The 14,388-nt window shown below is 50.2% G+C and overlaps 1 protein-coding gene across 1 annotated transcript in view; it reads right to left on the bottom strand.

Annotated features, from left to right (window-relative positions):
* The window catches only part of SYN3 (synapsin III), a gene marked incomplete at its 3' end in the record, with an annotated part of 171,043 nt that overhangs the window by 8,029 nt on the left and 148,626 nt on the right, over nt 1-14,388 (bottom strand). Inside the window, exon 6 of the mRNA XM_081310861.1 lies at nt 87-243. Within this exon, the coding sequence (XP_081166987.1) occupies nt 87-243 (157 nt within the window). The remainder of the gene's footprint in view (nt 1-86; nt 244-14,388) is intronic.

A 14,388-nucleotide genomic window follows, 5' to 3' on the forward strand; every position in this document is an offset into this window, starting at 1 on the left:
CATGGGGGTGAGTGGGCCCATTTCAAGACGGGGAGGCCACCCGCTGCCCCTCTGTTCCCTCTACGTGGGCCTGGCCCGTCACCTACCACCCAGGGCTTGCTGCAGAAGTTGTAGACGGAGTAGAGGGAGTTGACGGCTGGCAGCCCTCCGTACTGGAGGCCGATGACCAGGCTCCGGTAGTCCTCGCCCAGGGCCATACTGTAGGCGTGCTGGCGGACCAGGATGAAGTCGGGCTTGAAGGATCTGCAGAGAGAGAGTCACCAACAGCATCAGTACAAGATTCAGGGGAGACTCGCTGGGGCACCAGGGTATGGGCTGTGGCTTGCCAGGCATAGGGCTGACCTGGTGTGGTCACTGCCTTGGGAGCTCTTAGCTCAGAGGGTGTGCGGGGCTGGGAGGGTGAGGATGAAGGTCAGAAGCAGATGCAGCCACTCATCTTTCAAGTTCAACACTGAAAAAGCCATGTACTCTCTCTCCTGTGATTTTTTTACTGTGATTTTTGAAACCAGGAGAAAATGTATTAAATAATTCAGTAAATAGACCAGATTCTGCTGGCTGTGGGTGCTACACTGAATGTATCACTTGTGGGGAGACCAACTGCCCCCACAGTGGGTATTGTGGCCATCAGTTTTGCAGATGGGCACCCAAGGGTCAATGAGATTAAACTCCTCGCTCAAAAAGACAAGTTGAAGGTGAGCTGGGGCGCAGTGGAGCATGCTTATAATCCCAGCAGCTTGGGAGGCTGAAGCAGGAGGATTGTGAATTCAAAGCCAACTCAGCCACAGTGAGGCCCTAAGCAACTCAGTGAGACCCTGTCTCTAAATAAAATACAAAATAGGGCTGGAGTGTGGCTCAGTGGTTGTGTGCCCCTGAATTTAATCCCTGGTCCCCCCCCTGTAGGTGAGTGACAGGGGCTGGTCTGGCTCTCAATCATTTCAAATCAAAGGTGTAGCAGTAACAACCCCCAGAAGGTAGCAGGATTATTCACGTAATGGTCAGATGTGTGCCAGGCTCTCTGCCAGGCCCCTCTGAGATGTGATTCTGGCAAAGGCTCAGAGCTGGGGCAGGTCTGGACCATTTGTCCAATTTATAGTTGGGCGTGCTGCAGCTCGGAGAAGTTAGCTGACCTTGAACTTGGGTCATCTGGCTCCAAGTCCATACCCTTTTTACCTCATTGCAGGGCTCCTGGTGGATTTACACATTGTTTTATTCACACGGTCAAGGGCCAAACTATTTCTGGATTCCTCGCTTCTAAGTCACATGAAAAAAAACTCAGCCTCTTTGTAGATATGAGGCCTATGCTCCTCCTGGTGTGCATGATCAATCCACTTAGCTCTTCCGGAGCCAGGCCCTTAACTTCAAATAAATTGTGTCTCTTTAAAATAATTCAAATGTACGTTAAAAATAGCTCTCGAAGGGAAAGGACTGGTCCCCACTGAAGACAGAAGGAAAGAATGAGCAGGTGCAGATGATTCTCAAATCACAGTGAGCGTGGCCCCCGCCGTATGCCCAGGGCCTGACACGGTGGCAGCAGGTGCGTAATGAATATGTGTTGAAGGGCTGGACAGTGAGCAGGAGCTTCACGCACCTCAGTGCCAAGGGTGGGTGACACCAAGGTCCCCTGGGCCAACTGGTAACTCGGGTGAAGGCAGCCACTTGGACAGTGGCATCCTCTTCCTGCAGGGGATGCCTAATGTGTTCAAGGGATGGCAGTGGGAAGAAATGGAGTGTGTGTGTGTGTGTGTGTGTGTGTCTCCAACATGGATCTGATGACAAAAAGGAGCACTTGTTTGTAAATGTAACCATTTTCTGCCTTTATATCTGATTTTTTTTTGCGGGGGAGAGAACTAGGGATTGAACCCAGGGCTTTGCAAATATGAGGCAAACACTTTGCCACTGAGCTAAATCCCAGCTCCCTTTATCTGATTCTAAAAACAGTATCAAAAAAATCTATGGGAATGCTTTGACAACTAAGAGAAAATTTCTAATAATCCACTACACCATATTTAATAGGCATCCATACTCTTAAATGATTTTATACTTTCTGTTAATTATGATTTTTGAATTTTTTCACATAGTATTATTATATCAGCATTTCTCCTGCTAGCAAAATACCAGAAAATATATAGTTTCTGAGAGCTGCACAACAATCCACTGAATGACACGCCACAATGAAGTACCCAGTCACCTACACTGCCTAGAAGGGGGTTTTCAATATTTCACTAGTCCATAATTGCAGACAAATCAATGCCAACATTTTAAACTATGCTTGTAAGACAGATTCTAAGTGGGATTAATGGATTAAAGGATATGAGTTGTTTTCAAAAAAATGTTTCTTTTTTTATCTTTTAAGGTACTTTCCACCCATTTCCTATGAGAATGTCCGTCTCACAACAGTCTCATCAACACTGCGGTTTTGGAATACTGTGTTTTTTTTGATCACGGACTTCCCCCAAGCTCCTCTGCATCTCATTGTTGTTTCGGTTTGCATTGTTTGGACACTAGTTACAGTGAATTTTTTTTTCTTAACTATTTGCATTTTCTTTCCTGTTTCCATCTTTTCCTGTTTTAAAATAAAAGGGGGCCTTTTTTTGCTCATTGATGAGGGCTTTGTGTGTCCTTGATCCAGTACACACGCCAATGTCCTCAGTAGATGCCGGCTTATCCCTTCTTTCCAAAGGGCTGTCCATCTTTTTCCAAAGCACACAAACACATCTTCCCTTGCCCCCAGTCCAGTCTATTAGTGGTTCTTTTTGTTCAGAGAGTCCCCAGGGTTACGGTCTGACCTTGCCCCTCCCTGACGGTGTGGGTTCCAGAAGGGACCCCAGTGGCAGCAAACATGGCGTCTCCCCGGGGATAACACCCCCTTCATCTGTGGGGAAGAAGCTGGAGGGCTGATGTTGACGGGCCCCTAGGTTTTCCTTATTTGCAGAGGATTCATAATGGGGCGCAACCAAGATCAAACGAAAACAAAACCTGGCGGCCGAGAGAGAGGGCTACACTGAAGTCAGAATTATTCTGAGGCTTTTGACACAAAAGACAAAAGTCAGTTCCAATTTGTCTTTAGGATTTGGACATCTATCTCCAAATTCCACAAAATGCTCTATCAAAATGATCCCCCTTCCTAAAGCCCCCTAAAGTCTCCTCCTCATGAGGCCACAGGCCCCGGGGTGGGGCTGACCTCCCCCTGAGCCTCGCTGGCCACTCTCCTTCCTCCAGTTCCTCTCCCCGGATGGTCTTGTCCCACGGGGTCAAAGGTGCCTGGTCCTTTAAGACCCCTGTCCCACTGTTGTATCAAAACTCGGCCCAGCCCTCACAGTGCCTGCTTTCTCTTCTTCTTGGCTCTTGTGGAAATTTCAGTTGTCCTGTTCCGTTTAGTTGCTTTCTGTCCCTCTTTCTCCTGGAAAGATGTCAGCTCAGTGAGAAAAGGCACCTGCTTGTCTTGGGCAGGGGAACCCTGGCTATGTGTTCGGGTGAAGGATCGCATCAGTGGACGTGGGTACCCAGGGGTAGCTCGCGAGCCACCAGGCAGTGGAATGAGGGGCCTCTTCCCTCGTGGTCCTAGAGAGGAGACCAGGTCTGGTAGCCAAAGTATCCCATGGGTAACCTGCGTCCCCTAGTCTCTACAGGGCCACTCTACAGGGACACAATTCAGTATTTACAGAGAAAGGTTAGTGTTACCCAGAAGTTCTTAGCCCCTGGAAGTTCAAGTTGGTCCCCATGACCTCTGAGGATTCTCACATCCAGTGTGTAAAAGACATTTCCCGAGGGTGACATCTCAGGGTGGACCAGGCGTGGTAGAGTTTAAGTTCTGTCTTTCATCACTACGGAGAATGCTGAGTCCTTGCTGCATGTCCAGGTCGGAGGGATTGGCGAGGATGATGGGGAAATTAGTAGCTCAGGCCAGGTGCCCAGTCTCATCCCTTGAACCCAGCACCCCAGCTTCTCCATCCAGCCAGGGGACGGCTAAGTCCTGCATGTCACCCCCACCTCCGTAAATGTGTCCCCCAGCCGTTACCAAGCCCGGACAGTGGACCAAAGGTGCCTACAGAGGTCAGGGATCCCGAGGTGGCTGGGACATGATCCCTGCTCTCATGACTCTGGCGACCCAGGTGGCTTTGCTAAGTGAGGGAAGGAGCAGGAGCGCGGGGAGATATTAGGGCGCCAGGTGTGGGCTCAGCTTTTTCTGGGGGTAGGTATGGGTCAGTGTGTGGAGGAGGCTTGGGTCTTGAAAGAAAAGCAGCAACTTGAGAGTGGGCAGGGGTTTGAGGGTGCTTCAGGTAGTGGTGGCACCTGTGACCAAGGGATGGGCTCTGTCACAGGGCTTAGTGGCCTGCGCTGGCTTTTGCTGGGTCTGCTGGTCTCCTCTCTCTGCCAGCAGAGCTCCCAGCAGAGGACCTCATTTCCTTCCCTGGTCGGGAACTGATTGAGGATTGAACTGCGGAGGCCCAATGTGCCTTCTAGGGGGTGAGCTGAGGAGCCGGCTGAGGCCAAGCAGCAAGCTGGGCTCTCGGGGACCACTTTCCTGCTCCACGGAGGCGTCCCTTCAGTCAAAAGTGCTGGTTGGGAACAGAGACCAAGGCCCCGTCAACACCAGCAGAGCCTGAACCCTACTGAGCCGGAACCAGAGTTAGCTTTCTCTTCTGAGCTGGGTGAGCTATGAAGTGACCCCTGCACCCCGTTTCCTGTTCCTCAGTAGGTTAAACTGCGTCAGTTGCTTTCTACCAATATTGCTCTGATATTGAGAAGAAGGGGCCAGGTTTCCAGATAGTTCCATGGTTGGAGTATAGGTCGGATTTGGCAGCAAGAGATGAGGTGGGGTAAACAATTCCAGACACCCAGTTAGGCCCCTTGGTACTCCGCACTGTCTGCCATGCCACTGGCCCAACCCTGTGTCTTTCATGCCTGGGCAAAGGAGGTCCCCTTCAGTCCCACACAAGAGGGCACTTCCTGGTTGGAGACTTTCACTGTTTTTTTTTTTTTTTCTCTCTCTCTCTCTGTTGTTATTTTAGCTTTAGATTTAATAGGACTCTGTTAGTTGGGTTCTTGATCCCAGGTATTTCTCAGAAGTGGCTGCTGGCGCGGCAGAGGAAGCCAAGCAGGATGGGTAATTAAACGGCAAGGACGGGACAGGTGATTCATGGTAGGGATTATGGCAGGCTCCAGGCAGAGTCGAGAGGCAGGGGGCCAGAGGCTGAGTGACTTCTAGCCGTTGGAGAAGTGTCATAATTCCCTCAACTATGCAGAGGCCGCAGTAGCAAGAAGGGATCTTGGCGGGGCTTTGCCTGGGACCTGAGTTAATGAGCAGAAGCCTCATTATTCTCAGCCGCTTGACTGCTATTTTGTCACTGTCCCCTGTCCTTCACGATCCCAGTGGCCAAGAGGGATGATCACGCTGATTGGGGTCACCTGCTGGCTCCTCGTACCCAGATCAGACCCCAGCCAGGCCCTGGGGAGGTTCCAGACTCTGACCTTCCTGTGTTCCAGCAGAGAGACGTCACGCTTTCTTTAACGGTCTTCCTGCTTCCCTGAACTTCTGTCCTTTAATGCAACCTGTGGTACCACATCTAGTGGAAGTCACCCAGGAGGCCGAGCAAAACAGCAGCAGAAGGAGGGCAACCCATCTGCAGGGTCTCCAGGGTCCCCAAGGCTTCCCATCACACCACCCCGCTGCAAGAAGACACCAGAGGAAAACGGGCGCCGTGCAGATGGAGGGCTGGGCCTGACCATATGGAAGGACTTTGGGAATGAGCGATGCTTCCCCCCAGCCTGGGGGCTGTAAGAAATTAGTCCAGGCCGAAAAGAAATGAGGTGGCAGCCAACCAAGAATCTGAGGAAGAGCAGACGAGGGGAGGCCACCTCCAGGCTGTGCGGACGGGCGGCATGGCAGCTTCCAGCTGCAGGCTGGAGGGGAAGGGGCCCCATGGGGACGACAGGCAGCCGGGCTCTGTGATGAATCCCGGGGCCCTCTCTGCAGAGTACTGGGAGGTTAATAAAACCCAGATGCGAGTTGCTAGAGGAAGTGAATTCCTCATCTCCCGTCTCAGCCCCAGGATCTCGGTGTCTTTATCCTGATCAGCTCCTTCCCTTTCATGTCAGAGAAGGAGCCCCCCAGACTGCAGCCTCTTCCTCTTTCCCCCTGGAAAGATCCTGCCTGTTACGGTTTGAATTGTGTCCCACCCGAAAGACAGGTGGAAGTCCTGAGCCCTGTTGCCCACGAAGGTGACCTGATTTAGAAATAAGGCCTTTGCAGATGTGGTCAAGCTAAGATGGGGACACGCTGGAGTCGAGTGTGCCTAATTTAATGACCGTGCCTTTATAAGAGGGGAATTGGGACATGGATAATACCCAGAGAGGAAGAGGAGAATGTCATGAGATGAAGGAATGAGTCAGAGATCACAGTCATGTGTCTGGGATCCAGGGAACGCTTTGGCAACTCTCAGAAGCCAGCAAGAAGCAAGAAAGATTCTGCCCTAGAGCTTCCTGCTGACACCTCAATTTCCACCTTCTAGCTTCCAGGATTCTGGGAGAGTAAATTTCTGTTGTTAAAGCCACCCAGCCCTGGCACTGTGTTCTGGCAGTCTCTGGAACCAAATCTACTGTGCGACCCCAATATTCCCTCTGCTTAGCAGCTTCATGGCTTTCTGGCTTTCCCATCCACAGTCCTGTTCTCCAGTGGCCAAAATAGCAGTTGTCTTCGTCTGTTGAAGCTACTATAGCAAAATGCCCCAGGCTAGGTGGCTTATGAACAACAGAAGCTGATTTCTCATGGTTCCAGAGGCTGCAAAGTCCAAGGTCAAGGGGCAGATTTAGTGTCTGCTGAAGGTCTACTTCCTGGTTCATGGTTGATGTCTTCTAGCCATGTCCCCGCAAAGCAGAAGAGACAAGGGAGCTCTCCTAGACCTCTTGATAAAGCCACGAATCCCACTCATGAGGACTCCACCCTCAGGACCTTGTCACGTTCCACAGGTCTCACCCAATATCGTCACAATGCGCGTCCCTCAAGCATAGCAAGCCCCAACCTTGGCAATAAGAAAACCTTTATTTCCAGGTTAAAAATGAACTGAAAGTTTGGGGATGTTCATTTTTACATGAAACAATGAGCAAATTGGCAAACCCATAAGCTCACAGAGGTTGTTTTGTTTTGTTTTGTTTTTTGGAATAGAGAATCACTCAAAGGCCGACCTCATTATTTGAAGGGGAAGGTGGGAAATAGGAAAAAGCAGTGAGGTTGTCTTCACTGCGGAAACAATGAAAGATGTAGAGTGAGGTCATGTCGTGGAAAATGCCATGGCACAAGTTCACGTGACCTAGAACAATAGAAGAGAGAAACGTTTTGATGATTTCAGCAGTGAAACATGTTGGAAGGAGAGATGGAAAACGGCTTGTTAGGTAAGGTGGTGAGATGACTGTGTGACTTCTTTTGAAAATTTTGTTGTAACCTGGTTTGAGCACTAACTGAGATTTCAATTGGCACAAATTGGATAAATGGATGGACGGACGGATGTGTGGATGGATAGATAGATAGGGAAACAAGTCTCCTCCTAGACCTTACAGCCCCATGAGCTGTCTCCCTTCTTCCTTCTCTCTCTAGACCTGTTGGACAAGGCTGTCCGTGCCTGCCAGTCCTCGGCCATGCACCCATTTCTATGGTCCTCTCTGGTGGCCTCTTTTTCACTCCAGTGAAATTGCACTGAGGTCCCTTATAAATGCCAAAGCCTCAGATCAAATGGCTTCTGTGTCCTTGCTTTCTCTGATTTCTAATCATAGCTAACATACAGTGACACTCTCGTCCGAGCCCTCTTTGGAGCCTGAAGAGGAAAACTGATAAGGAAACTGAGGCCAGGAACTATTAAGGAACTTGCCAAAGTCACACAGCTATCCGGGGAAGAGACAGGCGTCAGCCCCGCAGCCTGCTGACTCTGGAGCAGGGTTTCTAACATCAGCACTCTGCGTATTTTGGAGCTGGATGATTCTTTGCTGTGGAGGTGTGTGTCCTGTGCATTCTAGAATGTTAGGCACATCCCTGGCCTCAAGCCATTAGACACGGTAGCAATTCCATGCCCGGCGGTGGCAACTAGAAATGTCTGCCGACATCGCCAAGTGCTCTGTGGAATCATCTCTCTTCAAGGGCTTTTCCCATCTTGTCCTCACAGGCAAATAATGAGAATGACTCAGATTTATAGATCACTGCGGCTGTGCCAGGAATCATTTCTAGGCCTTTAATTATGTTATCTTTAATTCTCACAATGACCTGACAAGATAACCTCATTTCTCAAGAAACTCAGCCACAGAGAGATTAAGCAAAGGGGGAGGGAGATCCACCTAAGATTCGGATGCGCGTCTTTAGGCTCCAAAACTCACTTGCACAACCCTCCTCTAGGGCAGAGTAGGTGTTAGGCACATAGCAGGTGCTCAGGAGGTCCACGGGGAAATGAATCCAGAATGGACATGGCTTCACTTCTCAGTGTCCTGGTGCATCTAACGTCAACAACATTTCACCAAATAACAAGAAAACAGTATCAGAACGTGCCAGAACGTTATGAAGGGTGGCAGGGAAATTAAGGCGTCATGTAGTCGCGGCTCTGCCCTGGCCTTGCAGAGTCTTGGCAGAATCTGGGCCTCAGTCCCCTTGCTGGTAGCAGGGGAGTTGGGCTCAGGGACCTCTGAGGGTGCTCTTGGGCTCTTCACTTCCGAACATGGCTTTCAACTCCTTCCCTCTCCTGTGCATTCCCTTGCTGTATTCTGTCACCTAGGAAAAGTTTCTAAGAATCAGTACTGACCGTCAGGTACTCGTTGAGTGCCAGGAACTTGTGGAGGGCCTTTTAAGCAATGTGTCCTAGAATCCTCACACAAAACCTCTGTGAAGTCGGTACGTAGCTTGACCTGGGTTCCCCGGAGGCAGAAACTGAAACAGAGATTCCTGGAGAGAGCGCTCTGCGCCGGGAAGTCTCTGGGTAAAAGCTGGGCTTGGCCAGATCCACGGGGATCCCTGGATCTTGAGAAAAGAGAGCTGGGCCGTGTCCTCAGTAGCAGTCACAGATTCCCCTGGCAGGTGGCGGTGGGGGGAGTTTGGCCTCTCTGCTAGCTCAGAGATGCAGTTGCCGTCAGCTGAAGGTGATGCAGAGGGCCATGGGCATAGCCACTGCTGGGTGCACCGGCTGTCACAGAGGGGCTGAGCAAAGAACAGGCTCAGTTATGCAGAACTAGTACTGGCCCCTGTGGCGGAGCAGGCGAACTGAGACCCTAGGGCTTAGACCCATTCCCAGGAATCATCAAGCCCACAGGTTGGAGTGTCAGATGGTTCAGGTCACACACTAACCGCATCGCCGATAAACAGGCCCCACCCCGAGGGGCAGGACGCAGGTCTGAAGGGCCTGTTTCCTGGGCACAGTGAAGACACCCGTGGGTGCTGAGATGTGCTTGGAAAGACTGTGTGGGAGCTGCCACACTCCAGGCTGGGGGCCTCTGGGTCAGGGCTCTGGAGGGTGCTGCCCTCGCCCAGGAGGGTCCTGGGGCAACTGCCCTCCAACAGCTGCCTGAACTCCGAGAGCTGTCAGAGGCCTGCTCCCTGCGCAGGGCCGGCCTCCTGCCAGCCGGCTGACAGGGGACGGGAACATTATTCACGGGGAGATAAGGCAGCTGGTGAGAGATGGGCCTCCAGCAGCTGTTGCTCAGCTGCGGCTGGAACGGATGCTGGAGCAGCAGAGGGAGCAGGGAGGGGGAGGCCCATTTAAGATAAAAAATGATGGCGTTGTTGAGGGCTGACGGGGGACGCATTTCAACCCAGGCCGGGAGCGAGGACGCACTTAGACCCGGGCCTTCCCCCACGGTGTCCGCCTGATGGGCTTCCCTCGGGCCAGCTGTGGGACCAGCCAGGGCTGCTCAGCTGTCCCCTGGGCAGGAGATTCCCACCTGGTGAGTGGCCCCTCTGTGCCAGCCAAGGACTGGGTCCAGGAAGAGCTCCACGCTCCTATCTGGGTCACAGCCTGAAGTCAGTAGGTGGTCCCCACAGTGACCTGATGGCACCCGTCTCAGGGGACCCGGCCCTTTCGGGCTGCTGCCCTAGACCTGCCCTCTTCCCTCGCAGCTAGCCCACGCAGATGGAAGTTTCCAGATCGGGGAGCTAGAGGGTATGGGGTCTTTTTCATCCTCTGTTTGTTTTAAGAAGGAGCCATTAAAAGGGATGTGACGTCTGTCTGTGGAGGGACCTGAGTTCCAGACATGAAGCTTCTGGTCGTCTTCCAGGGCAACATGTGCTGTCCCCACGGCCCCTGGGTCACCTCCCGGCCTGACCCCCATGGAGAGCTTCCTCAAAAGTCAGGGCCTGGGCCCCGGCCCCACCAACCCGCCTGTCCAACTCTTTGTTAGAGGCCATCGCAGGGGAGGGTGTGCCCAGGCTCCTTCAGGGTATCTGTGACGTTGGATCTCTCTCACTCGAAAGCCAGAACGTCGAGATCTGACAAGCTCAGTCATGAACATGGAGGACGGGTCATGTTTATGAAGTGTTAGGCACTTGTCTTTTTAAGAGCTTTAACTTAATCCTGACAGCTGCCCTTTGAGGTAAGTGTGTGTGTGTGTGTGTGTGTGTGTGTGTGTGTGTGTGTGAATCAGTCAGAGGCTCAGAGAGGTTAAGGAACCCTCCAACCTCCAAGGTGAAGAGCTCGGCTTCACAGTGGAATCTCTCAACTTCCTCAGTGTATTGGTATCTGACCTGCTATTCTCTGTACTTTTTCTCTGTTCTGAAATAGTTCAGAATTCTCTGAAAGGTTCGGAAAGAAATAAACCAAACGTTATTATTTCTCAAATCAGCATATTCCACCCTCTAGGCGTAGAATCGTTCCAAACTTTAAAGTACATGTGAATATTTTAAAAGAAAAAGAAAAACGCCGGTGTGGTCCCTGCTCCCCCGGGGCCTCTGAGGCTCCTGCCCTGGTGCTCACTCCTGTAAGCTCCGGCTCCTCCCCCCCAGTCTCTGCCAGCCCCACCACACCACAGCCCAGCTGTCCCTTGGGTCCTGTTTCCCTCCAGGGCTGTGAGCCCCAGCAGGGAGGGTGGACGCTGGGTGACATCTATACTTCCAGGACCTGGCCAGGTGCCAAGACTCAATGCTCAATAAAATGATTCAACTAAAGGGAGCCCCTCAGGGGGACCCCAGTGTGGGGACTGAGCAGCCCTGGAGAGAGAGGCCCTCCCTCCCTGCTGGAGACACAGGGCAGTGATTCTCAGGACCGTCACCAGGCGGGTTTCCAACTTAAACGCTTCCAGCGGCACCTCCGCGGTGGGCAGGAACCTTAGAAGACAGGAGCTTGGCTGCTCCTGCTCAGCCCAGGGCAGAGGACGGGAGCAGGTGTAGAGCGAGCTTCCTGTTCTGACCTGTCATGTCTGGGCTGGTTGGCACTTGCCAGCCCACCCTCTTCACTCCGGCTCAGGGATTCTCCATCTGGGCTGCATTCAGGAATCCCCAGGGGAGTCCTTAAAACTATTCACACCAAGTCCTTCCTCCTCTTCCTCAGTCCCCAGATATTCTGATATACAGCCAGGGGCCACATCAGGGTGCTTTGGTCAATGACCAACCATATTTACGAAGGGGGGTCCTGAGATGATAATGGGGCTGAAAAATTCCTACCACTCAGTGATATCATTAGCATCACGACACCATAGGACAACACAGTGTTAGTGGTGATGTGGGCAGACACACCTACCAAGCTGCCCACCCTGTAAAAATAGAGTACAGATGATAACGTGCAGCAGATAATACTTGATAAGTACAAATAACTATGTTGTGAATACAAATAACTATGTTGCTGGTTTTGTAAATACTATACCACACTTTAAAATCATTCTAGACTGTATTACTTCCATTTATTTAAAAAAAAAAATTAGGACCAGGCACGGTAGCATCCACCTGTAATCCTAGCGGCTCAGGAGGCTGAGGCAGGAGGATCACAAGTTCAAAGCCAGCCTCAGCAAAAGTGAGGCACTAAGCAACTCAGTGAGACCCTGTCTCTAAATTAAAAATAATAATAATACAAAATGGACTAGGGACGTGGCCCAGTGGTTAAGTGCCCCTGGGTTCAATTCCTGGTACCAAAAACCAAAACAAAACAAAAGTCAGTTTACTATAAAACTGTTGTGTTATTCCAGCAGCAGCCTCAGACACATCATGGTTGCCTACAAAGGTCATGTCCAGCGACTGACCCATGTCACCTAGGTGTGGGTGAGTACACTCCATCATGTTCGCTAGGGATGAAATCGGAGAACCTCCCCTTTGTCAAATTCAGCATGACTCTAACCAGCCTGATGTGGTCAATTGAGATGGGGGTAGTTTTAATGTGAAGTCAAGGTTGAGAACTCCTTAGGTGCTCCTTGCAAAAAAAAAAAAAAAAAGATAGCTGTCCCAAGGTGGGTGGTGACGACCTCTTCATTCCATGAATATTTATTGAGCATCAATTATTTAAAAGGCATTGAGGAAGGAACGAGTTTGAGATCCCCGGCCTCTGGAGTAGGTAAGTGGAGAAGTGGTGTCCCTTGGCTGGTTCTGGTGTTCCTGGGTCAAACAACAGCCTGGGAATGGGAGAGTCCTGGTACCACCGAAGTCCTCTTCAGATACCACTGATCTTCACTAAGCGACTGCTGGATAACAGAGCCAGGTGGTCATGACACACGAGTTACCTGGGGTGTTTCTCCAGGTTCAGCCGGGTGTGGATTTCTTCTTTCCCCTGCTAGGTGGGACTTCCCTCACTCCTGCCAGCCAAGGAGCACATTAGCATGATGACCACGTTACACCGGGTCTGGCTGAACTAAGGAAACATTTCTAGGTATTTAAATACGCTCCTCACTGATGCTGTTTGTTGATGGACTCCCTTCAAGGAGTGCTTCTAGTTAGGCCAGCACCAGATAAGCACACGTGGGCTCATTAATCCTTCCACCAACTCCAGGGCCAATTAACGAAGTATAAACGTTCGTGGAGTATAGACTTGGGGTTCAAACCCTGGCTCTACCACTGCACAGTGGTGTGATCTCAGGAATACTAGGTAATACTATGAATACTAGGAATACTATGTCTCAGTTTACCCATCTGTTTTGGTTTCGGTAAATGGTGTTCCCCAAAAGGCTCATGTGTGAGACAATGCAAGAATGTTCCGAGGTAAAGTGAACAGATTAGGAGAGTTGTAACTCAATCAGTGGATTAATCCACTGATGTGGATGAAGTGGGTTGCAACTGTAGGCAGGTAGGCTGTCACAGGAGAGTTAGGTCACAGGGGGCAAGGCATTGGGGTATATATTTTTTCTCTGGTGAACAGAGCGTTCTCTCTCTCTCTCTCTCTCTCTCTCTCTCTCTCTCTCTCTCTCTCTTCATTGCCATTTCCTGAGCTACTTTCCTCTGCAGGGGGTGGGGATCACATTGCTCTTTCTCCCCTCAGGCCCAGAGCTATGGAGCTGGCTGGCTGTAGACTGAGACCTCTGAAACTCTAAGTACAGAATAAACTTGTCCTTCTCTACATTATTCTTGTTGGGTCTTTTTGTCACAGTGATGGAAAGCCCAAAACATCATCTATAAAAAACAAAACAAAACAAAACAAAACAAAACAAAACAAAAAAACATAGGATGCATCAATCTTATGCACCCAGGCTGTTGTGATAAGGATGAAATCAGCCAATCCAGACAGAGTTAGGGAGCATCAGGCAGCCGGGAGTCCTTAATTAGCGATGAACCGTCAGTTAAATATTGATGCTCTCTCAAGGCAATATCACAACAGATGCTACAGAAATACAGAAGACAATTAGAAATTATTTTGAAAACCTATATTCCAATAAAATAGAAGATAGTGAAGACATTGATAAATTTCTTAAGTCATATGATTTGCCCAGATTGAGTCAGGAAGACACACACAATTTAAACAGACCAATAACAAAGGAAGAAATAGAAGAAGCCATCAAAAGACTACCAACCAAGAAAAGCCCTGGACCGGATAGGTATACAGCGGAGTTTTACAAAACCTTCAAAGAAGGATTAACACCAATACTTTTCAAGTTATTTCAGGAAATAGAAAAAGAGGGAGCTCTTCCAAATTCATTCTATGAGGCCAACATCACCCCGATTCCGAAACCAGACAAAGACACCTCAAAGAAAGAAAACTACAGACCAATATCTCTAATGAACCTAGATGCAAAAATCCTCAATAAAATTCTGGCGAATCAAATACAAAAACACATCAAAAAAATTGTGCACCATGATCAAGTAGGATTCATCCCTGGGATGCAAGAATGGTTCAATATACGGAAATCAATAAATGTTATTCACCACATCAATAGACTTAAAGATAAGAACCATATGATCATCTCGATAGACGCAGAGAAAGCATTCGACAAAGTACAGCATCC

Source organism: Spermophilus citellus, assembly GCF_964194105.1.
Source record: "Spermophilus citellus genome assembly, chromosome: 10".
In the NCBI taxonomy this organism is placed as follows: domain Eukaryota; kingdom Metazoa; phylum Chordata; class Mammalia; order Rodentia; family Sciuridae; genus Spermophilus; species Spermophilus citellus.